At 43.6% G+C, this 23,359-nt stretch overlaps 1 protein-coding gene across 1 annotated transcript in view; it reads right to left on the bottom strand.

Annotated features, from left to right (window-relative positions):
- KCNH3 (potassium voltage-gated channel subfamily H member 3) overlaps positions 1-23,359 on the bottom strand; it is a 64,989-nt gene that overhangs the window by 7,900 nt on the left and 33,730 nt on the right. The window contains exons 2-11 of the mRNA XM_042455490.1: positions 19,720-19,953; positions 18,554-18,688; positions 13,543-13,673; positions 11,899-12,151; positions 9,466-9,623; positions 7,101-7,308; positions 5,633-5,902; positions 3,493-3,692; positions 1,974-2,223; positions 1,186-1,400 (exon numbers count right to left, since the gene is read on the bottom strand). Of these exons, the coding sequence (XP_042311424.1) occupies positions 1,186-1,400; positions 1,974-2,223; positions 3,493-3,692; positions 5,633-5,902; positions 7,101-7,308; positions 9,466-9,623; positions 11,899-12,151; positions 13,543-13,673; positions 18,554-18,688; positions 19,720-19,953 (2,054 nt within the window). The remainder of the gene's footprint in view (positions 1-1,185; positions 1,401-1,973; positions 2,224-3,492; positions 3,693-5,632; positions 5,903-7,100; positions 7,309-9,465; positions 9,624-11,898; positions 12,152-13,542; positions 13,674-18,553; positions 18,689-19,719; positions 19,954-23,359) is intronic.

The raw sequence follows: 23,359 nt of genomic DNA, 5'->3' as shown, positions 1-23,359 counted from the left end.
TCCTTGTGCTGTCAGTACTGTGTTGAATCCCCTTTTTCTTGGAGAAAGGCACAAGAAAGGGGAAACAAACAAGGGTTTCATTCATAGCACAGTAAGAGTCTGAGATAACAAGCTTGTCTGACTGGGCATTCAAGCTGAGACAAAAGGCAACTCCTCTTCCATTTGGATTAGATGCTCAAACGCTAGGCATAATGAGTTATGTTTCTGTGCACCAAGCTGACTCCTAGCAGATAAATGTATTCTTTCTGGATTATTTTTGTAGCAGCTCCCAAAGGCATGCATAACTAAGGCCTTATCATTAATACTGTATGCAACAAACCAGAGGGATAGGGGGCAATACCCAGAAACATATTGATATTCCCCTGTTAGTTTTAGGCTGATTTTATAATGGTCTTCTGATTTTATACTGGCTTTATAGGTAACTGTTAACGTCAGATGAAAGTTTTTCACCTTCACTACAGCCTCCTGCTCTCCACTTTGCAACAGAAGGTTTCCCAACTCTCTGGAGCAGGCAGTAGTGGAAATTTGCCCACTCCCCATTCTCCTCATTGAAGCAGTTTCATCAACATGGAGGGATTAAATGGATACTACACACTGTTTTTAAATGTATTTCATGCTGTTATTCAGTTGTATTTTGTAGTTTATGGTTTTACAAGTTTTATAACCCAAAGAAACTTTATTCATGATATAAAAAATATGGATTTGTATTGAATATTGCTGTTTCAGATTTATAACACTGAGTTACAGATTCATAACTCATCTTTATTCAGGAAGACTACATAGTGTAATGGTAATCTATGTAAATACCATCCTGTCCACCTTAGGAGTGAGCTGCAGGATCAAGCAAATGAGCTGAAGATCACAGTGCAAGCCACCCCGCTCCTCCAGCAAGAATCCACTACTATTAAAAGTAGGATCTCTGCTGCAAATCCTAGCAGGAAGGGGTGCAAATGTCCTTTTTGCTATTCACTTGCCAGCTGAATGGATCTCCTTTTCTTGATCAGGCGGTTGGCTCCTAAAATGGATCAGGAGTGGGGTCAGGCCAGGAGACATTCCTTAGTTATGTCTCCTTAACCAAGTAGCTGACCTAGAATTCTACCAACAGTTGGTAGGAAGGACAGCCAGAGGCAAAAGTAACCAGCCAGGCCTTTACTATGGTCTTCTACGTAGCAACTTCCTACTCACTGAAATGTTGCTGCCCCCACCCAGGTTGTAGCTGAGCTCGCAGGGGAGTTCCCGGCGGAATTTGCTGGCAAAGTCTGGGTAGAGCTCCAGGCTGGCAAGGAGGCCTGGCAGGTTCAGGCACTGCAGATCACAGTAGGTCAGGCCTCGCACATCTGCGTTGGCTGGAACCACCTGTTCCCTGGATGAGATGTGGCAACCAATCAGGTCCCCTTTACCTAGCAGAAGAAGAAAAAGTAAAATCAGCAATAATGGATGGGTTCCAGTGTGCCTCAGAGCTTGGGAAAGTTACTTTTTTTACTGCAGCTCCAAGAAGCTCCATACCTAAATTCCTCCAAGAAACAGAACAGTATTTTCTCCCAAATTCTGGATTTGGAAAATAAAAAAACAAATGAAGAAAAGTTTGAGTGGAGCCGTAGAAGGCTCTTCTTTTTCACTGTCAGGGAGATGGGCAGGTAGGCAGGGGGAATAAAAGAAAGTGCTAGAGTGACCTTCCTTGGAGGTATAGCACTGAAGAATGCAGGGTGTGTGTGTGTGTCACATTTCAATGTGTCCTCTATAGAAGGATTCCATGGAAATGTGGTGGGTCAAAAGGAAAGATCCTGGCTTAGTCTCCCCACCCCCACCCCCCACTGGAATTTTTCAGACACAGCACATGGAGAGCCATGAAACCTTCCACTCTCTTTCACACATTTGCACAATGAGCTCATTTTTTTACAGACATCTAATATCCCAGCTCTGTTGTATGGGATGGGGAACAGCACAGGCAGAAACAAAAGGGGGCACTGTACCTAGGATGGCAAGGACAGTGCCATCTTTCAGAACCTCCATGGAGCCTGAGCAGACCAGGTAGAGGGCCTGGAGTGCATCCCCCTGCCGGATAAGGTATTCTCCAGGTGTGCAGAAGGAAGTACGGACATTGAGTGAAAGGGAGCGACGGCAGCCCCGGCTGGCCCCCTCAAAAAGAGGCAGCTGCAGGAGGTCCTTGTGCAGGTGCAGGGCAATGTCGGCGCGCAGTTCGTCTGGGAGGCTCTGCAACAGCTGGATAATATGGGGAGGAGTAGGAGGGGAGAGAAAGTGACGGGAAGAGGGTTATTACAGTAAGAGCAGTGCTACTGCCACTTTCCCAAAGCACTGCACAGGAGAGGAGCAATGTTGGGAGGACAAATTCAAAAAGGTTCAAGGAGCCACCATCACAACTTGGCTGCCACTGAGATTGTGAAGCAGGAGTGGGCAACATGTGGTTCACCAGATGTTCTTGGGCTGCAATTCTCATCACCTCTACTCAGCACACCCAGTGGTGAGGGATGATGGGATCTGCAATTCAGCAATTCCTGGAAGGCCATATACTGTCCACTCCTGACCAGAATTAGATCTCAAATCTAAAATGATGACAAGCATGGCAGACACAGAAGAGCTTTGGGTGTCCTCTGCCTGCAGATATTTCTCAGTTCTTTGTGATGTCAAAACATAGTGAATCTTTGGGAAGAGGCTTGATTACTTTTCATTCTCCCAGGCGGCAGATCTTCATCCCAAATGCAATATGGAATAGAGGACAAAGTACTGGAACTATACTGTGTAATTTGGATTAAAATCTCCAGTCACTCAGCCAGCCTCTAGCTAGGTACAAGCTCTAATTGCTTCATAAGGCTGTTGCAAGGATAAAATGGGATAGCTACATGGTCTGAGCTCCTTTGGAAAAAGACAAGATATACAGTACATGAGTTGTGTGTGTGTGTGAGAGTTTGTGTTGTGTTGTGTTTTAATGTTCTTTTATTCCACTCTGCACAAGTTCAAGAGTTCCAACGTTTGTATCCAAATGCAGATAAAGTGTGGAATTTTACATTGGGCACTGAATTCAGCCTCACAACAATATCCATATGTTTTATTTTAAACCAGGTTTTTAAGCCCTTATGATAGCAAGAACAGGTTCTGACAAGATGTAAGGAGCATAGAATGCTCTCACCCTGAAAGGAGGCCGAATAAAACTTCAATTTGTGAGAGAAATGAACAATTTTGTTGCTTTATTCAGGACCAGGAGAAGTAGAATAAAAATATGCAAGACAAACAAAGGAAGGCAGGTTTGCTCAATCTGAACAATTTATACCATTTTCCTTAGTGCAACATTTTGGTGTTTTTTTCTTCTTTCTTTCCTTTTTTAGCAGTAAGTATAGATATAGCCCTGCCTACATCCTGAATTACTAAAGAGCTCACAAGCAAACTTGCTTTCTCATTTTTACCTTCAGTTTCATTTACCATACCCCATTCCCCCTAATCATTTAGGACTTCATCTACATGATTCAGTCTCACCTCACGAGTATCGATGCCATTGCTGGCACTCCAAGTAGCCTGGAAGTATTCAAGCATGCGCTGCTTCAGTGGTGGAGGGATGCGGTGAATGCGGATGTAGTCATGTAGGTCACGCGTGCGGCTGTGGTAGAGGAAGCGGCGAGCATACATGCGCTGGATGATGGCAGTCACATTGCCAAAGACCACTGCATGCATCAAGGCTGAGGCGGGGAGAGGGGGAAGAAGATGGAAGAAAGAAAGAGAAGCAGGACTAGAGTCTGGCAAATGTGGCAAAGAATGTCCCCACTATCACCACAACTCCATACTTCAGAGAAATGACTATGTAACTGCTTGCCTCCCTAAGGTAGGTCAGAGAGGGGGAAGTTCATAAGCCACAGTAAGTCAAACATGCAGTCTAAAATGCTGGTCTTTTTTTCCCATGGGGAAAACTCTCTGACACATGCAGCAGAATTAAGTGGAGAAAAGATGGCAGACTGGACTGAACTACTATAGGCTGTCACTAGGATCCTACTGGTGAGATAAGAGACTGTAATCCTCAGCTACTGTAGGTACTCTGTGGAAGAAGGCATCCAATAATCTCCTTGTGCAATGACCTCCCCCCCTCCCCACCACAATCAAAGCTTGAATGCATGGGTACACATCTCCATAGCCAACCTGAAGTCAATGGGCAGGGGGGCACTATGTCCTGTCCAACTGCAGTTGAGCAGCTGGGTAAAAGATAGCTGTTGCCCTTCACATACAACATAAGACCAAAGAAAACACAATTTTGCTATGAGTGTCTGCCCTGGCACTACCAAGCTATGGTTGTGATGGGGAGGAGGCACTGTGCAAGAGAGTAGTGGATTCCTCCTTCCACAGTATTTATCAAAGTAGATAATATCTCTCCCCCACCCCTCCTCAATGTCTCCTCTCCACCCACCCACTCACCCACTAACTGGCTTTCAGGGAGCACCTCAGCACTATCAAGCTGCATTGCACAGCTGCAAAAAAGGGTAGCCCAGAATAGTAGAGTTGGCAGATTTTTCTATTATGCAACATTATTGCTGAATCTCAACCAACGGGTGGCAAGACCACAGTTTTTGGTAGGGCTCCCATGTGCAATATTCCCTACAAGTAAAACAGCAGCACTTCAGGAGAAATATACTAGCCCAGCATTTTCCCTTTCTACTAGTTTTCTCCTTGCAGGTTACTTTACATGGAAGAGGGCATTTAAAGTGGGATTCCTTTCTACCTGCAGTCAAAAGAGTACAGTCATTTAGAATGCCACCATCTCATCCCAATTTTATTCTGCTGTGTCTGGGTACCAAAGTTTACAGTCCAGAACTGAAACACTCTGCTTTCATTTTATAGGACAGGTAGCAGGCTGGAATGCAGGCCTAAGCTAAGCCCATGGGCCTTCTTGTTGCTAAGATTGCTGCAAACGCTGGGTCTTGGGCCACTTGCAACACTTTTGCTGCCCTACCATTGAGCAGAGTGAACTTCTGCCTCAGGCAGTACAGGATGGGAGACTGCATTACTAGCCTCCAGACAGATCCTTTCTATTTGAGGGGAGAGCTGTATCTGCCCTGAGCCTCCCAACCCATCTGCTGTCTCAGCTGAAGCAGAGGATGCTTCCCCATCATTTATTTTGAAATAAGAAATCCAGCTACCATTCCAGTCAGTTTCCATATGTAGACAAGTGTCATAGGCTGGCCATAGGGACATGGCTTTACCTGACCTGCCCCTCCTTCTATCCCTCATTTCCTTTCACTTTTTCTAGATTTAAGTTTAAACATAAACAAATAATTTTCAGTCTTTGTGCCTCATTTAATCCACCAGCTAAACAACTAGGATGAAAAAGGGCCATCTGCCTCTCATTTTTTGCTATGGGGAGAGAGCCTAAGAACATAAAAACCAACTGGCTAGATTTGGGTATGGCACCAAAATAAAGAGTATAATAATAGAAGGTGCCTGGATTGTTGTCATGCTAACCAGATTGCCCAGGAACCCACATTAGAAGCTGAGAATGAGGGAAATGGGAGCAGGAGGGAAGAGGCAGGAGATGGCCTTCTTCTAGTATGGATGCTTGGGCCTTTTTAGTCCACAGACCACTGCCGCTGCTACCACCTCCCCCCACCCGCTGAATTGGGGCACCACTCACCCCCCACCAGCATGGTGCATATGGAGAAAATCTTCTCTGAATCAGTGTTGGCTGAAACATTGCCAAAGCCCACACTAGTCAGGCTGCTGAGGGCAAAGTAAAGGGAGGTAATGTAAGAGCTACGCAAGGAGGGCCCCCCCAGCAGTTCCCACATGCTGTAGTTCATGGCGGGACTTGTCTCATTGGCAGAGTGGTCTTCTCCACTGGTGCTGTTCCTCTGCAACAGGTAGTAGGGAGTCGACAGGCGCCGAGCCAGCTCCTGCAGCCAACCTGAGAGGAGGAGGAAAGCCAGGTTGCAGGAATTCCCACCAGCAAGGTCCCTTCCCCATGAATGCCAGCTCCCTCCTGTCACCTATCCAATCACTCCTTCTTAGACTACAACCTCCAGATTTCTTCAGCTAGCACGGACACAGGAAGTTGTAGTCCAAAAAAAAGTAACTGTTTCAAGTTCTATTCAGGAAAGGTTCTCAGCCCTAAAAGGCTTTTCAAGATATGCTTTTCCAAACTGGGCAAAAACAAATAGTTTTGGGAAGCACATTGGAAAGAAATCCCTAATCACAAAATACGATGGTCTTGAGATCCATTAAATGTAATTCAAATTCTATTAAAATTAATGATGACAATAATAAAAAAATATTTTTGGCTGATATTCAGTACTGCAGTTACTATATGCATTTATACTGTAGAGTTATGGATCAGTAACTGCTCTGTATTCACTAATCCTACGTAGCCACAGCCCATCTTATTGACCAACAGCCCCTAATCCATCTGAAGAGCCAGCTGCCAGGTGGAGTGAAGGAGGTCCATTCCGCTGGTGATTAGGGTGCAAGGAGAATGAAGCTTCTATCCTTCTCCCACCAGTGAGCAAGCCTGTGACCACCAGGAGCAAGATCTCTGTCACAATCAGAAGTTGAATGGATCTCCTTGGCCATATCCAGCAGTTGTGCCTTAAAATGGGCTGGGGAGAGGATCAGACCAAGAGATATTATTTAGTTTACATCCCTAACTAAGTAGCCGATCTAGGATTCCAGCAGTTATTTTTCCATGCAACAAAATAGTTATAATGATGCTAAAAAAATTCAACAAATTGCAACAGATGTCACCACTGATCACCAGGTCTCTCAAGCCTCAGGTTAGCAGGATCTAAATTTCTGAATATTTGGCCACTCTGCCTGCAGGAGCTGCTGGTTAACTTGTCAGCCAGAGGTTCCCAGCATCTGCCAGGCAACTGTAATTATATAAAAAAATAGCGTCCTCTTAATTTCTTCTTGCCATTTGGCTGTCATCCTTTTTAGCAAATGTGTATGGATTATTTCTTTGTTCAAATGGCTGCTGTGGCATAATATGCATCAATACTTCCTTTCGTATGGTGCACACAAACTATTGCCCTGCATCCATGCTCCTTTAAGTTACAGCTGACTTGCTTTCCTCTGCATGTAAAAATATTAAGATGCTTCACCACACACACCTATTCCTGGCAGCTGGGAAGGGTTGCTTTCGACCTCGCGCTGCCCAATGAAATACCAGATGCAGGCGACCCAGTGAGCCAGGAGCGCAAAGACGGTCATGAGCAGGGTGAGAACCACAGCACTGTACTGAGAGTATCGATCTAGGTTGGGTAGCAGCCGCAGTAACCGCAAGAGCCTCACAGTCTTGAGTAAGTGAGCCCCAAAGTACTGGGAAGGAAAGAAAACAGAAATTGGCTCAATCCACACTAGCCCCTGATGACACAGAGAGGAACTGCAAAACTAATGGGAAGCAAGGGAACAGGTATTGGGCCCCAGCAGATGTAAGTCTTGTAAAGTTGGTGCAGAAGTGCTTAGCTCTTGACTAACTAGGACTATTGGAAGGTGGAAAGCTCCTTTGTTAGGTTAAAAAAATTCAAATCAAAGAGAAAGAGAAAACAGGGTACACACGAGGTTTGATCAAGAATTTTACCAAATTAACAAATTCAATGACATTAAATTGTATCAGACTGATACCACAGGGTCTTGTTCTTTTTGTGGTTTCACCCTAACTGCCACTGTCACTATCCTCTACCTACTCACTCCTTGTCCCTCTTAAAGTCCTTTCATTGTAACATGTCTGGTTATAGGGCTACCACTGGTTAGAGAAGGCATTGCATGGAAAATGGGAAAAAGCAAGTCATAAGCAGAGTCAAGATCAGAAAGTTCCACTAGTAGTGAAGGAAGCTTTCCTTCTGGAGCTAATACCAGTTCCAAAGGTTTGGGTTTTTTCTTTTTTTTCAAAGGAGAGGGGGAAAAATCCCCACTGTAGGGAAGGCATAGGTTTTTTTCCCCCTCTCTTTTGGGTAGCCATGTCAGGGGAATGGGAATGCCTTGGGCTCAAGAGATGCAGAGCCTCCCATGTTCTCCTCACCAGGCTCTTTTGTACCCCATACCAGTAACAAATGCTGTCACTTTCCACCACCTAAAGGTGGCTTTCTGTGGTGGAGTTGCAATCTCTGTCTGCAGATCCTCTCCCCTTCTTCTCCCTGCTCCTCCAGCAGCTTTGCAACATCCAAAGATCCCTCAGGCACCCCCTCTAGGTGCTTCCAACTGTTCCCCAAACATATTTATATATTTAACACTGATATCTGTTTTGTTTAAGAATTCTTCTTCAATATCAGAACCCAAATTCTAGAATTAGGATATTCAGTCAGTCCTTCAGCATATAACTCAATCTATGGCCTGCAGATAGGTCTGTAAGGTGACTTATAACCATGATATTAATGGCTGAATTCTAGGAAGGCATGCTGGTGGAGTATTAATCTCTGCTAGCATGCTTACATCACCATTCAAGAGCAGAGGTTTCATACTCTTTCCCATTTCATCCCCACGTGCACAACAGCAGCTTGGAGCAAGGATCCACACATGTAGCTCCATCCTCTGAGCCATAGATTGGTTGTGGGGATGCATGCAGGTACATTCTGGCTGCCTTCATGCATCTGGGAAGGAAGGAACAGAACCCTTCCCCAGTGGGAGGCTGCTCCTTCTTCCCTGGATGTGTGATAGCAGCCAGAACATGTATGCCACAGCCAATAGTGGCCAAATGGATGGAACTGAACCTACAACTCTCCCCAGCAGTTATTGTGCACGGTACCCACAGCAAGGGGCACTGCACAAGGAGATACAGGATTCCTTCTTTTAGAATGTTCCCCAAAATAAATATGTAAGTGCTGAAGAGGGTTCCTAGACCCAAAAAGCTGATTTTATTGGCCCAGCAGTCTGTTTCCAACATTGGAAAGGGTACAGTGTTCTTGAAACCAATTTCAGTCCTCTCACTGGATCCTCATGTTTATTTTCAGGTAACTATAAAAATTTACATCACCCCTCTGATGCATCAGTTAGACTATTTTTTCTGGAACACCTGAAGCAGAGAGCATTCCTGAGCATATGCAAAGCACATTTCCTTTCCCAGAGATTCATGGAAGAGGGTCCCAGATCATAAGGCACAATTTTGTGGCAGAATGACATGTCACATCCTTTTTAAAAAGAGAAGAAATATTAAAAAGAAACCAAGCTCAGGAAGCAATGAGGGAACCCAGGATTACTGAGTTCAGTGGAAGTTTTTACCTAGTAAAGATTGTTCAATACCTGCCTATTTTGAATCAGGGACGTAGCCAAGGGGGGGGGTTCTTGGGGTCCAGACCCCCCCCCCTTCCATTAGAAAAATGAATGGTGGCACTTAGTCTGGACCCCCCCCCTTCCTAAAATCCTAGCTACGTCCCTGTTTGAATGGTAGCTGAGCTGACAGCAGAGGATTTTATAGACACATTCAGATACCTCAACCTCTGGCACATGCCATGATTAAGCCCTCGATACCCAACTCACCACATTGACTTGGAAGGCATAGAGAAGGTCAAATGGCAGGGCTGCCAAGAGGTCCAGCATGAACCAACGGGTCAAATAGTGCAGGAAAATGGCATGAGGGTCAAATACCACCTGCCCTGACTTGCTGACAAAAGTGGTGCGGAAATTCAGCACGATGTCTGGAAAGAGAGGAAACAAAGATTTATGGCAACTTGGTAGTCCTCCCGGTTGTGGATCTGGAACTCATAAAGAAAAAGGAGGAGTGTGAAGAGATGAACTACCTCTTTTAGGCCTAAACACTGGCTGGAAGGGCAGTAGATGTCAGGATGGGGTGAGGGGCTGGCAGGAGTGTGTGTGTGCTACAGACGGAGATGCACATAGATAGTGTGAGAAATGTCTCTTCCCTATATAATACATTGCCTAGATATGAACCGAAGGGTGAGAAGGGTCGGGAAGGGGGCAGATATGCAGGAACAACATAGTTGAGTAAACACCAGTGATCATTCAGCTTTGGGAAGGATTGCATTTGCTGGCTGCTTGTTTTACAGCAGTTCCTTTGCAATCTCTTACTTTATAGACTAACAGATTTTCAGAGACCACAGCCCAAATTTCCAACAATCTCTGCCAAAGGTAGTAACTTATTGACAGCTACAGCATACTCCCTATTTGCCAATGAAAGAAGTGGAAAACAAGACCAAGTTAGACCAATTCCTGCTTACCAAACTCGGTGAGGTTTATCACACGGAGGTGCTTCCGCAGTGATTCCAAAGTGACCCCTCATTTTGGTAAAACCGAAAAAAGTGATTTCACATAATTCACTTCCAGGCTCACTTCGACTGCACTGCGAATTGGTCTGGTGTGGAAAACCACTCCAATGTCATCCCCCTTGGCCCCCTGTGTCCTGCTCCATCATTCCCCTCCTCTTCCTTCATGCCATCTCGCCCCCTCTGCCACCCTGCCACCCATCCCATCATCCCCTGCCTTCTCCTGCATCCCGATCCTGGCCCCAGGGACCCCAGCAAGCTATCCCATCATCCCCTGCCTTCTCCTGCGTCCCAATCCTGGCCCTAGGAACCCCAGCGAGCTATCCCAACATCCTCTGCCTTCTTCTGCATCCAGATCCTGGCCCCAGGGACCCCCAGTGAGCTATCCCATCGTCTCCTGCCTTCTCCTGCATCCCAATCCTGGCCCCAGTGACAGCCTGCCATCCATCCCATCATCCCCCGATTGCTCCTGCATCCCCATCTCACCCTCTCTGCCAATCTGCCATCTATCCCATCATCCACTGACTGCTTCTTCACCCCATGAAGGATGACAGCTAAGGAGGGGGCAGAGAAGGAGGACAGCATCCAGAGCCCCACTGAGCATGTGCAAGGTTGCTCAGTCGAATCATTGAACCCTCCAGTGTGGTAACACAATGTGCACTCACTCCACGTTGCTTGAATGCACATCACGTGACTTGCTTGGAAAAGAACTGACTCCGCTTCCTCCTCAGTTCGGAAGGGCAGTGGAAAGGCAACCAGGTGTGGTAAAACGTCACGTTTTGACCTTAATTCGCATTGCTAGACAGGAGTGACTCTAGATCTGGTGTGAAAAAACATCACACTTTGCATTGCTAGAACAGGAGTGACTGTGGATCTGAGCTGCAACCCCCCCCCCCAACGTGTGATATGGTCCATTGTTTTCCACAGAGGAAACATTCAACTCCAAAAGCAAGTTACAAATAGAGAAAGCCAATTATTTTATCATCTAATCTGTTATTATCTATTCTGACTGGCAATTACATTTTGGGGCAACCAAAATACATCATGTGGCAAAATACATCAAAACTCAAAACATGTCATCATGCTGGCACCTTTATTGGGTGAACCAAAAGGTGCTAAATACAACACACAAGCTTCCAAAGTCCACATGCTTCTTCATCAGGAAAAACTGTTAAAAATATAAAGGAGAAGAAACATGACAATGTTGGAGTCATAGTTTTGCATCAAGGTGTTTGCTTAAGTTGTTTAAGTTTGATTCAGGTGGTCTTGAGGGAGTATTGATAGAGGTAGAATGCCCACCTCTCTTTTTGGGCCATGCAGGGATTAAGGACAAAGGTAGGAAGAATCAGGCAATCCAATTTCCACCTCTATAAGACATTCCCTTTGAGACTGTGGCCATCCCTCTTTTCTACAAGGCACCAAGCCCTCTCTTTTTAGTCTCTCAGGAAGCCTTTGTAATAAAGAAAAGTTTAGGTGCAGCAACAGGTAGAATCGACCAATGACAACCAAGTTCAGATTACACCAAATTTCTAGGGCAGAGAAGGGACTTTCTCATCAGTTGCTCCATAGATTGTTTTTAATTGGAGATGTCAAGGACAGAACCTGGGACTTTGCCCATACAAAGAATGTGTGCTCCACCATTGAGGTATGTTCCTTCCACGTATACAATTTTTGATCATTGTTTCCTTACCTAGGATAAAAAGGATTTCTACAGAAAGATCACAAATGCTGGGAGGTGCACGAACAGCTCCTGGAAGCCCTTCTTCCTTGGTGCCACTGAAGCAGACATTGTAGGGCACCGTAACAGCCACGTACAATGTGGCCAAGAGAATCAGTCCATCCCAGCCAGCCTTGAAGGTCCCATAGTGCAAGAGAATGAATGGCGACTTCCGTGCTGCAGCCACTTTGTATTCAGGCAGGGCAGGCTTCTCCCCAAAGACACCCTGTTTGGTGGTGATGGTGAGATGACAACAAAGAGCATCACTTTGAGTTGCAGGCTTGACAGGCCACTGGGAGTAACTTCCTCTACAAAGCAACTATATCATTTCATTCACACACAGATCAACAGACACAGCCTAGACCACAGTGTGCCAGAAGCAGACATCAAAATGTTAAATCACAACAAGGGGTCTTCAGGCCACAGATAGCTCAAGTAAGTGAGTCAAGCTGTATGCGAAATGAAAATTATTATTTTTTCTTTACAAAGCCTGGAATGACTAGGCAATCTGATATCTTTATCACTTATAATCTATGCAGATGTCTGCTGTGTTTAATTGAAAATGGATGAACTGAAAACTATTCTTCTTGTCTACTACTGGTGGTTAATCAGATATTCCAAGGATGCTTACTAGCCACATAAGACAACGATTCCTTCTTAATTACGCTTAATGTGAGAGAGACTCCATTGTGAGAGGGGACAGAGAATTATACCACATGATTTTCTTCGCACCTCAGAAAACCTTTACTTAGCAACAGCATGATTTCCTCCCCAATCCTCCTCCAAGCCCTTTTGCTTGCTACCCCATCCAGCCCCTCCTTTCTCCAGAATAGACTTTATTTGCCCAAAGTCTAGGAGAAAAAAAAACTGGTGAGAGCACATGTGGATCAACTTGCCAAAAACTGCAGGGCTCTGTTGCACATGCACAAGGTACATAAATATCTAGATGTGAACCGGAATAGAAAGCATTCTCCACTGAAAGTAATAAAACACAGATGGGGGAGAGGAGGCGTTCACATTTTGATATGCCTAAATTTACTAATCTCACCAAGGAGACTTGTGTACAAAGCCTTGCTCCCATGATTGATCTCCCCTTCTCTCGATCTGGGCAAAAGAATGCATTCACAATTTTAACTAGTTTTCAAAGGGACTTTAAATAAGAATTGTTTTTTAAAATGAATTTAGGGAACTCTCCCTGGGCTTGAGTGCTGGGCAGCTGCTGGTTTGCCTTTGCCAAACACTAGATGCTATAACTACATTTTAGGTTGGCAGTAGGACTGGCAGTCAGCCTCCCAGAGGTCTTGTGCCAGTGATAACCTGCCAGGGACAAATAGCTTGAGAAAGACTCTGGGCTCAGCTTGTTCACAGATTAGCAGAGAGTCTTTATAACTTCCCATCTATCTTTTACTAGTGTTGTCTGTTAAGCCAATTGCCTCTTGTAGTGAGAGACTGGGTGACAAGCATTTCATTTTAATTATTTAATTATTTGCAAATGAATAAATAAATATTTGCCAATTACCAAAGCATGTAGATTCAGCCTAACAGCTTAATGCCCACTAAGCTCCTGGGAGTTTCACCACCATCTTCCCATCTGTTGAGCATTCCTATACCACGTACCTTGTGGATCTTGCGTTTCCCTTTGCCCTGCTTCTGGAGGTGCCCTGACAGGTGATAGAGCACAGCCCGGCTTCGACGACGGTTGGCGTTGAAACCTTTTGCCCCAGCACGGCTGTAGCGTCGTCGTCCACCTAAGAAGAGCAGAAGTTGGATGCAATTTGACAAATCAGCACGAGAGATGTTAAATTTTATTCTTATGAAACCAACAATACTCAGTTTTGGAAATGGACAGTAGAAAAGAACTTGAACGCTGTGTGTTTAGGGTAACTCTTAGTCTTTGCCTACAATGGATTTTTGCTTCTTGTGAACTTTTTGTATATCTGATGCATAAATCTGGGTGACAAGGGTTTGAAGTTTAGCCTCACAACTGAAGCATCTGAAACTGATCTTTATCTGTGTTGTGATCATGTATCAATTTATCAGAGTTGCAGACTATTTAAGAGTAATTAGTGAGGTCTTGCTATGTTTTGCAAAGATTCTCTAGATACTCCAGTAGTCTTACTATCATTAAAGCAACTCTGGGGAGGAGAGCTCTTGTTCAACTTTTCCAGATTTTTGAAGGCATGTGAAATTTCTTTCCAGTGCCAAATGCTGGAATCAGCATGCCATACTATGTGCGCTCTATCTACACCCCCCTTCCATGCTGGCACACACACAAAAAATATCTTTGCCTATTAGCTATGACAGTTGTACAGGCAACACTATTCATCATGTAAACCACAAAGGGTTGTCATTGTTTTTCATCTAGCCAAGCTGCTCAGCTAGCTAGCAGAACTAATTGGCTGTTTTTCCATCCTCAGTGTGACATCTCAGCTTGAGAGAATGTAATATAAACACAGCATTTTACATACACATCACCCCATGTGGGAGAAAGAAGAAGATGCCTCAATCCATATTCTTGTGTCCAAGGGGACAACTGAAGGAGTAAAGCAAATAGGTACCATCAAAATTAATGGGGCCTGGATGCAATAGTAGAGTTTCAAGCAGGTGTGTGTTGACATTATCGGGTCAGATGGGGCAATGGTTGATTCAGCATGAGGCAGCTTCTTGTGCTCCATATCTGGATAGCACACAAGCCTCCCATGATCTAAATCCCTTCAATTTCATCTTTAAAAAATTAAAGAACAGGTTAGGTTTTGTTTTTTTTTTTTTAAAAAAAAAGTTAAATCAATATGAAGTACACTTGTCCCTCCATATTCGCTAGGGTTAGGGGCACAAGACCCCCACAGATATGGAAAAATGCAAATAACAAAAACACCATGTTTTTATCTGAGAGGACACCTCTCTAGGAATCTCTAGATCCTCCAGTGCAACTCTGTGGTCAACGTCCGACAGACACTGATCATAGAACAGCACTGGAGGAGCTACAAATAGTAGAGTATTCTCTCTAGGAATCTCTAGGTCTTTCAGTGCAACTTTTAGTTAAGGTTGACCATTGAGTTGCACTGGAGGACTTAGATATTCCTAGAGAACATATTAATCAAATCCATGAATAATCAAATCAGCAACTATCAAAGCTGCAAATATGGAGGGATGAGTGTACAATCAAAATATAGCATGACCACCCCAAATGTTTTATTTGCCACACAAATTATAAGCCAAAGGCCCATCTGAATACAAAAAGCCAGCAGAAGGACATAAAATGGGGGACGGCAGCTGAACTTGTCATGGGAGAGAATTCCACAACCTGGGAGCAAGAACTGAGAAGGCATGTTCTTGTATCTTCACCAAATGTGCCTGTGATAGTTATTGGATCAAAAACCTTTCCCTGAAGATCTTAACATTTGGGCAGGTGCAAACAAAGAGATAGGGTCTTTCACTTGAAATGCTTCATATTTCATTTCATTTTATATTTAAATGTCATTAATAACAAATACAATCTACCCACTCATATTTGATTAACATTTCAGAAGATTAATTTCATTATTAAAAATAATAGGCACTGATAAAGATTAAATATATTTTAACTTTGATATGGTATTGACTGCTGGGATACTGATGAAATCACAGACTATAGTGCATTTAATACTTTGCCACTGAATTATGACAGCAAACACAATATCAAATTTCTTTTTTAAAAAAATTGAGGAACCTTAGGTGCTACTAAAAGAGCTTGAGAAAACTACATGAGACCATGTGCTGCCCCCCCCCCCATGTTTTAGCTACATCCACGTAAGACAAAAATGTGTGATGACATCTCTTGTCCATATTTTGCAGCCAGATCTGCAATTTTTAAAGAGATTCCTACTGCCTGGCCACTTCACTAACTCCTGGATCATATGACCGGTGACCACACAGAACTCTGCACTCTTCACATGCAATGTTCTCTTTTGAAAAGTTTTTTTTAAACAAGAAAATGGTTATTTTATAGTGCTGTACTGTTTTTAACTATGTTTGAAAATACCTGATTTTATTTCTGTTAAAATGTTTTTAACAATGTGGTTTTACATTGTAATTTCTGGTCTTTTTGTAAGACACCTGAAGGCTGCTGCTACACTGCAGAATTAATGGAATTTGACACTGCTTTAACTGTCATGGCTCCATCCCATGAAATCATGGGATTTGTAGTTTGTTGTGGCATCAGAGCTCTTTGACACAGAAGGCTAAATAACTCACAAAACTACAAATTCCAAAATTCCATAGCATTAAGCCATGGCAGTTAAAGCAGTGCCAAACTGCATTAATTCTGCAGTGTAAATGCAGCCCGAATGTCAGAGAAAGGAAGAAGGGATATAAATAAGGGGATGGATGGAGGGAACCAAAGAGAAATAATGGTTGTCAAAGTTATTATCCAACTGTCTTCCTAAAATAAGACATTCAATGTGACAAATCAGAATGGGCAGTATTAGACAAACTGTACTGCAGTGTCCATGAGCAGAGAAGTTTAAAAGTAGGAAACATACACTTTGCAGACAAACATGAATGGGAAAGTAAAAAGTCCAGGAAAAGGCGTGCATAGCCAAAAATAAAAAAATTAAAAATGGGCAAACATATCTGTCGATTTTAGATTTCTGCTGTCTCATTAAATTTGTTTTGCTCTGTTTCTCCATTGGTTTGAGGCTTTTTTAAAAGTTTGCATGAAAATTCATACACATTTCTCCATTATATATTCACATATTTCACCTTAATATACATATCCCTGCAAGCAATTTCCCTTATATCAAGTTACTTACATGCATTTCCCCCTAATTTTTTTTTATTTTTGGATTGGAGAACAGTATCGAAAAAACTGTTGAAAAATCAGGAATGTATTGAAAAATGCAGGCATTAAAGTTTATCTGTGTTTCATTGCATGTATCAGATCAAACAGTAAAAATTAGGCACGTGCATATAAAAATGTAAAGCATATGAATTTCTCTCCCATTCCAAATGCTGCTGCAGCAGCTTTATAAGGGTATCCACCAGAAATTATTCCCAGTGGCATCACCAGGCTTGGTATGCCCAGTGTGTGGGGGGGGGGGGGGCGGTTCAGGGGGGCCAGCACTGGCCTGCTTGCCCTCATGGCTTCATTGCTGGTCCGGGGCACTCACACCTCCACTGCGGCAGGAAGAGGACCCCACCAGGGTGTTATCCCTACTGTCTGATTTGATTTGGAGAAGAAATGCTTGAAAGCGTGAGCAGAGTAAGCCCCAAACTGGGCTTCTGTTGAGGAAGAGACCAAGTCTCTGAGCAATCCCTTCTCCTTTCTTAAAAGCCAACAAAACTGGAAAAATATGCAAAAATATACAACCATTTATAACTTATTCAGAATGCACAGCTTTGCTTTGCTGAGCAAAGAAGTAGGTTTTGGAAGAGGCAGGAGGGATCATGCTGGCTGGGAGATTGTGGGAGCTGTAGTTCAACCTTCCCCCACACTTCCTAGCTCTGATTAAAAGTACACTGCATTTAAGAAATTAAAGTAATACGGGCAGATGGTGACATTGCCAGTTTTCAAATCATTTATATATTTTCAAGAGATTTAAGGAATTGACAACTGCACAACCAGCTCCTTAATGCAAGTCGCCACCCCCCACCCCATCCCCAAATAAATTTGACAAGTGATTTTGTGATATGCCTAACAGGAGGCTAGCTGCTTTTGTTTCTGGCAAGATTCCTATGCCTGTCATCAATCCATGACTCGCAGAAATTCAAAATGTGTCATTTTCCCACACCTGGAAAGGTGGTGATGATGAAGGAAATGTCACCTGCCTCATGTGCAGCTGTTCAAAGCAGAAGACTCCAGCCAAGGAAAAGTAAGCTGCTAGCTCCATCACTGTGGCATCTTCCTGGTTGATGTTAAGAAGCATTTGAAGCATTTTCTCTCCCTCCCTCTCTCTTCTGTTTTGCCTGTCCTCATTCACATCTCCCTTAACATCTGTTCAAGAAATATCTACCTCTCACTTTGAGGTATGTGGATTAAAAATCGTAGTAAACTTTAAGTAGTCAGTAAGGGCTCATTGGAGAGCCAACCTGGTGTAGTGGTTTGAGCACTGGACTATGACGCTGAAGAACAGGACTGAATTCCCCATTCAAGCATTAAAAAAAACCCACTGAATGACCTTGAGCAAGTCACAATCTTTCACCCTCAGAGAATGATAATGGCAAACCCCCTCTAAAGAATCTTGCCAAGAAAACCTATTCCCCCCCCCCCCCCCCGTTGGATCACCATTTGTCAAAAACAATTTGGAGGCAAACAACAACAAGGACTCATTGGAAAAGACAATCATGCTATGAAAGGTAGAATGTAGTAGAAAGAACGGAAGGCAGCATGCCTGATGCCTAGAATCAATCAGGGAGGTCACAGGCATGAATCTGCAAGATTTAAACAGAGTAGTGGAAGAAAGGGGGACTTGGAGATGTCTCCTCCATAGGGATCTCCATGAGTAGAAAGTAGCTAATAACAACAAAGGGGGAAATATTGTCCCAGGACCAGAGAAGGAGCCTTTTTCACCCATCAATTTAATTTCTCTGAGGCATTCTGGATCCACTAAATCTACAGGACCATTCTGCCCTCCCTTAGCCCTCTTCTCACCTCCTTCTTTCCAGTTTTCTGTTGATGCTTTACTCTTGGTCTCAGTGATATCCTTATGAGAGACCAGAAAAAGTGCCACATCTCCCTTTTCATTCTTGATAGGCACCACATCCAGCAAGCACCAAAAGGGAACACCTAAAAAGCAAGGAAACATGTGAGATTAATTATGAACTCAAGTGTGTGTATAGGCTGGCATGGTAAAAGACATTGCGCTTGGAAGAAAAATATTGAAACCTTCCCCTTTGCCACTATGCCTCCACTCTGGAAGAGAGAGCTTCTCCAGGGCTTGGATGTGCCAGCTCACCCCTTCCACCAGTTCCTACATGGCCATTTCTGGGAAATGATTAAACCACAAAAGAGACACCTCTGCATCGCTGTGTCTCAATCTCAGAGCCAGGCCAGCAAAAAGCAGCCTTCTTTAGGGAAATGGCTCAAGAAGAGTGGTACCTGCTTTGCAAGCAAGGAACACAAGTTCAATCTCTGGCACTTCCAACAGGGGAAATGACCAGGAGCAATCCATAGCTTGAAAAAGTAACTTTTTCAAGCTTTGAACTAGTAGGACCAATAGTTCTGCCTGACACAAGGCAGCATTCATAAGTTCCTAAAACAGTTTTCCTTTTCCACCCCAGATGGATCCTGTCACCCAGATGGATTAGCAGACAGGACTCCTGCCCTTTCACATGGGAAGAACAGGGACACTTAGTAAATAAAATAGTGTTGTCAGGTAAAAAACAGGAAAGGGCTCCTGTACCTTTCATGGCTGTGTGGAAGTGGGAATTATAGCAGGTGCTGCTTATCATGCAGCCACTGAAAGCAGGTTGCCCTGTCCCTTATTTTACCTAGTAACAGATGAAGAGATAATTCTTCTGCTGCATAGTTGTTAAAGGTGCAGAGGCTCTTTCCATTTCAACCTTCTTGCATGCATGCCTCCACAGGATCACACTGTAGCCAGGCTTTGACCCCGCCTTTTAACTCATCCAGAGTTTGGGGAAAAATTACTTTGACTACATTTCTCTGAAAACTGGTTGGGTGATTCTTAGTGTAGTAGTCCAAAAAAGCTACTTTCCTAAGCTCTGACCCCATCCCATAAGACTGCCTCATTCCTCTCCCCAGAGAATCATGGGAGTCTTGCCAGTACCAGTCATTTTATGGGAAAGAGAACTAACCACTTTTCCTGTACAGAATGAGCTCAGCCTTAAACTCCTTCCGCTCATCGAGGGCTTTGCGGATCTGAGCACGGACGAGTTCACTGGTGTCAGGCCCATAGAGAAAGCTGCAGGCACAGCAATGCTGCATGACCTCTGCCCGGGAGAAACCAGTCAGTTCACAGAAGCCATCGGAACAATAAACCACTGGAAAGGCTCCCCGCACTTGGGCATTACCCAACACAAAATTGCTGTCTGCAAGAGAGAAAGGAAGAAGCATCTAGCAGATAGCCAAGAATCTGGGGAAGAGATGCGTTCAAGATCCACATAAACTATACAACCATAGCTTGAATCTCGCTCATCCGGAATGGCAAAATCCAAAACACTCCAAAAACCCAAACTTTTTCCATGGGTGGCTAAGATAATGACACCTTTCCTTTCTGATGGTTCAGTGTACACAAACTTTGTTTCATGCACAAAAGTATTTAAAATATTGTATAAAATAACATTCAAGGTATGTGCACGAGGAGTATATGAAACATAAATGAATGCTGTGTTTAAATTTGAGTCCCACCTCCAAAGTGTCTCATTATGTACATACAGATGTTTCAAAATAAAAATAAATAAAATAAAATGCTGGAATCGAAAACCCTTCTGGTCCCAAGCATTTCAGATAAGGAAAACTCAACCTGTACTTAGCAGATTTTAGGAAAGTAATTCTTCCTCAGCCTTTGCTCTGATATATAATTTAATCCAATGGTAGTTCATGGGAAGATGTGGTTGGAGAACTCTATGTTAATTGGTGGGAGGTAGTATCTCTCCTGCTTCGCTAGAAGACACCTGTAATTTGATCTCACATCACCTAGAAGTGCAAATACTCAATAACTTTCATTTTCACGTTTGAATTGACCTGTTACTGCTGAAAATAATTTGGCAAATATTATTTAGTAATCCTCAAGGCAATAAACAGGATTTGAGTTAGTGATGACCGTGGCCACAATCCTGTTGGCACACCATGCTAGCATTTATACTTAGGGCCCTTTCACACTACCTATTTATTTATCTATTTTAGAGTATTTATACTCTGCTTTTCAGCCACACAGGCTTTTACAGTGGTTTACAATTAATCTGACAATTCCCTGCCCCTCAGATTTACAGCCTAAAAAAGACATGACACATTAGGAAAAGTGAATGGCAGAGGAACAGGGGATTAAGACCTGCCATCATCAAAGCAGAGTGGGAGGAGAAAGGAATAATCTGTAGAGGATATGCGGAGACATGTAGGTATAGGGCAGAGTCAGTGGATGTAGGTATGCTCTGTCATGTCTCCTTCTCTATTTGCTCAGTATAAGGTGGGGAAGGCAAGATGTCTCCTCCACTACTTCCCCACCATCTTTCCAGGAGTTGGCATCATCTGGTACATCTCCAGATTCTGACTATTTTTACTCTGTTTGTTCTATGCAGAGTTTAGTCATCGCTTGCAGCATCTGGACTCAACACTCCCAAATTCTCACCAGCAGAGAGAGCCAGAGCCCACCCCCACCCCTGATTCCTTTACATTGATTTGAATCAAAAGAAGATGATGGGACAAGGAAATGCGTGCTCTGTTGGCATCTTCCTCCTGCTTTGTCCCTTCTGTATCTGGAGGGGAAATGAAAATAAAAGATTGGAATCAGTTCTAGAAAATCTGAGTGGTGATCGTAAGCATCAGAGAGCAATATGTAGTCTATTAGACCAGGCAGAAGGGTGTTGCCTAGTGGCCAGGGCAGGAGCAACAAGCAGGCGAAATGGAAGAGGGGATGGCTGTGGGGCAGTCTGCATCTACACTGCAGAATTAAAGCAGTTTCACACCACTTTAATTTTAGTGGCTCAATTCTATGGAATCTTGGGATTTGTAATTTTGTGAGATATTTAGCCTTCCCTGTCAGAGAGCTCTGGTGCCACATCAAACTGCAAATCCTAGGAGTCCATAGCATTGAGTCATGATAGTTAAAGCAGTGTCAAACTGCATTTATTCTGCAGTGTGGTAGCAATCTTAGTCAACAAACCCTGAGAAAGTAAGAGACCAACCCCCCCCCCCCGCCTTTAATCATAAAAATTCTCTGGCTTCACTCCTCCCACAATCAAGTTTATGTTTTAACAATTTTCTAACAATTAACATTAAAATGAGCCAGTAAAATTTCAAATCAAGGAAGCCAGGTAGATCCAGTAGTGTGTGGCTAGCCTCAGGATTTGAGTGCTGGTGGATCAAACCAGGGACCATCATTATAGCACCTTTTTGCACTATTCAATTATAGTACTATTATTCCACTTTAATGGCCATAGCTACCTCCTATGCAATGGGGTGGGTGTGTTGTGGTTTAAGCAGAGGCACCAGAGAGGATCACTTGCTGAGCCTTCTAAAGGCACCTCCCTCAATTGTCCATCCCAGGATGTTGTCACAGTTGTTAAAGTGGAATCATAGTGCCATAATTGTGTAGTATGGAAAGGCCCCTAGTTCAGCATCCCATTCCCACAGACCCAGTGGGCCAATCAGGTGTCCCAAGGGGAAGCCCAGGAGCCAGACCTGAGCACAGCAGTGCCTTGTAACCCATGGAAGTGATCAGCCAGATGTAGCAAAGTGTTTTTTTTCTCCTGTTATTCGGTGCAAAAAAACTAAAGAACAAGCCAGCCCATTAGCACAGCAAGGCCTTTGTCTCCAACTGAATGTTACTAGGTGAAAGTGGTGAATCACAAGGTTGTGCTGATTTGTACTGTTTTAATTGCTTTTCTTTGTTTGTCACCTTGGGAGTCCTTGTGGGCTTAAATAAATAAATATAAATAAATAAATAAATAAATTTTAGCATTTGCAAAACCACAAACTTCCATGCTTCCTTTTGTGTGAAAGAGCTGCACTACATATGGTATGGAATTCTGTGGAATTCTCTCTCCAAACTTTATTGCGGAAAAGAGGCCACCAGAAACAGACAATACATGGGTGTGTGTCTGTGTGGCTCGCTAGCAATTTTCTCCTACTGCAGGGATGGGAAACCCTCCAGATGATGCTGGGCTCCCACTTCATCCTTCAGTATTAACTATGCTGGCTAAACATGATGGGATCTGTAGTCCAACAACACTAGAGAGCTGCATGCTCCCAAGTTTGCTCTACTAGGAGAAAAGAACCACAAGAAAGTTAAATCTGAAAGGAAAAACAGCAAACACTTGACAGCGGAGATGAGAATGTTAGTGAGAATTGTAGGACACCCAAAGGTAAGAGTTTATCTTTCACTGTTACCAAAAAGTCTAACCCCACATTAAAAAGTGTAGCAGGAGAAAGTTTCTGAGCATAGACAGAAGTGAAATGTCAATGTATGTATTTTCAAGGCCAGCCTTATCACTGAGCAGATTTAAATTATTTTTGTTCTGGTAGGCTTTTGTTAATTCAAGATACTGGGACAGACATTAGATCCTGCCTGCAGGCTATATTTCAGAGAAAGAACTGGCAAAATCACCTCTGAGTCTTCCTTACCTAAGAATGCCCTGCTGTTGAAATCCATGGGGTCACCCTAAGTTGACAGGCAACTTAAAGGCACATGTGCACACACTAGGATAGGTGCTTGTAGTCTGCCCCATGTGTCTCCCCCAAACACCTTGGCTGGCTTTAGGTACCATACATTTTAAT

This window comes from Sceloporus undulatus, chromosome 2 (genome assembly GCF_019175285.1).
Source record: "Sceloporus undulatus isolate JIND9_A2432 ecotype Alabama chromosome 2, SceUnd_v1.1, whole genome shotgun sequence".
Classification (NCBI taxonomy): domain Eukaryota; kingdom Metazoa; phylum Chordata; class Lepidosauria; order Squamata; family Phrynosomatidae; genus Sceloporus; species Sceloporus undulatus.
This window is presented reverse-complemented; position numbering and strand designations above follow the sequence as displayed.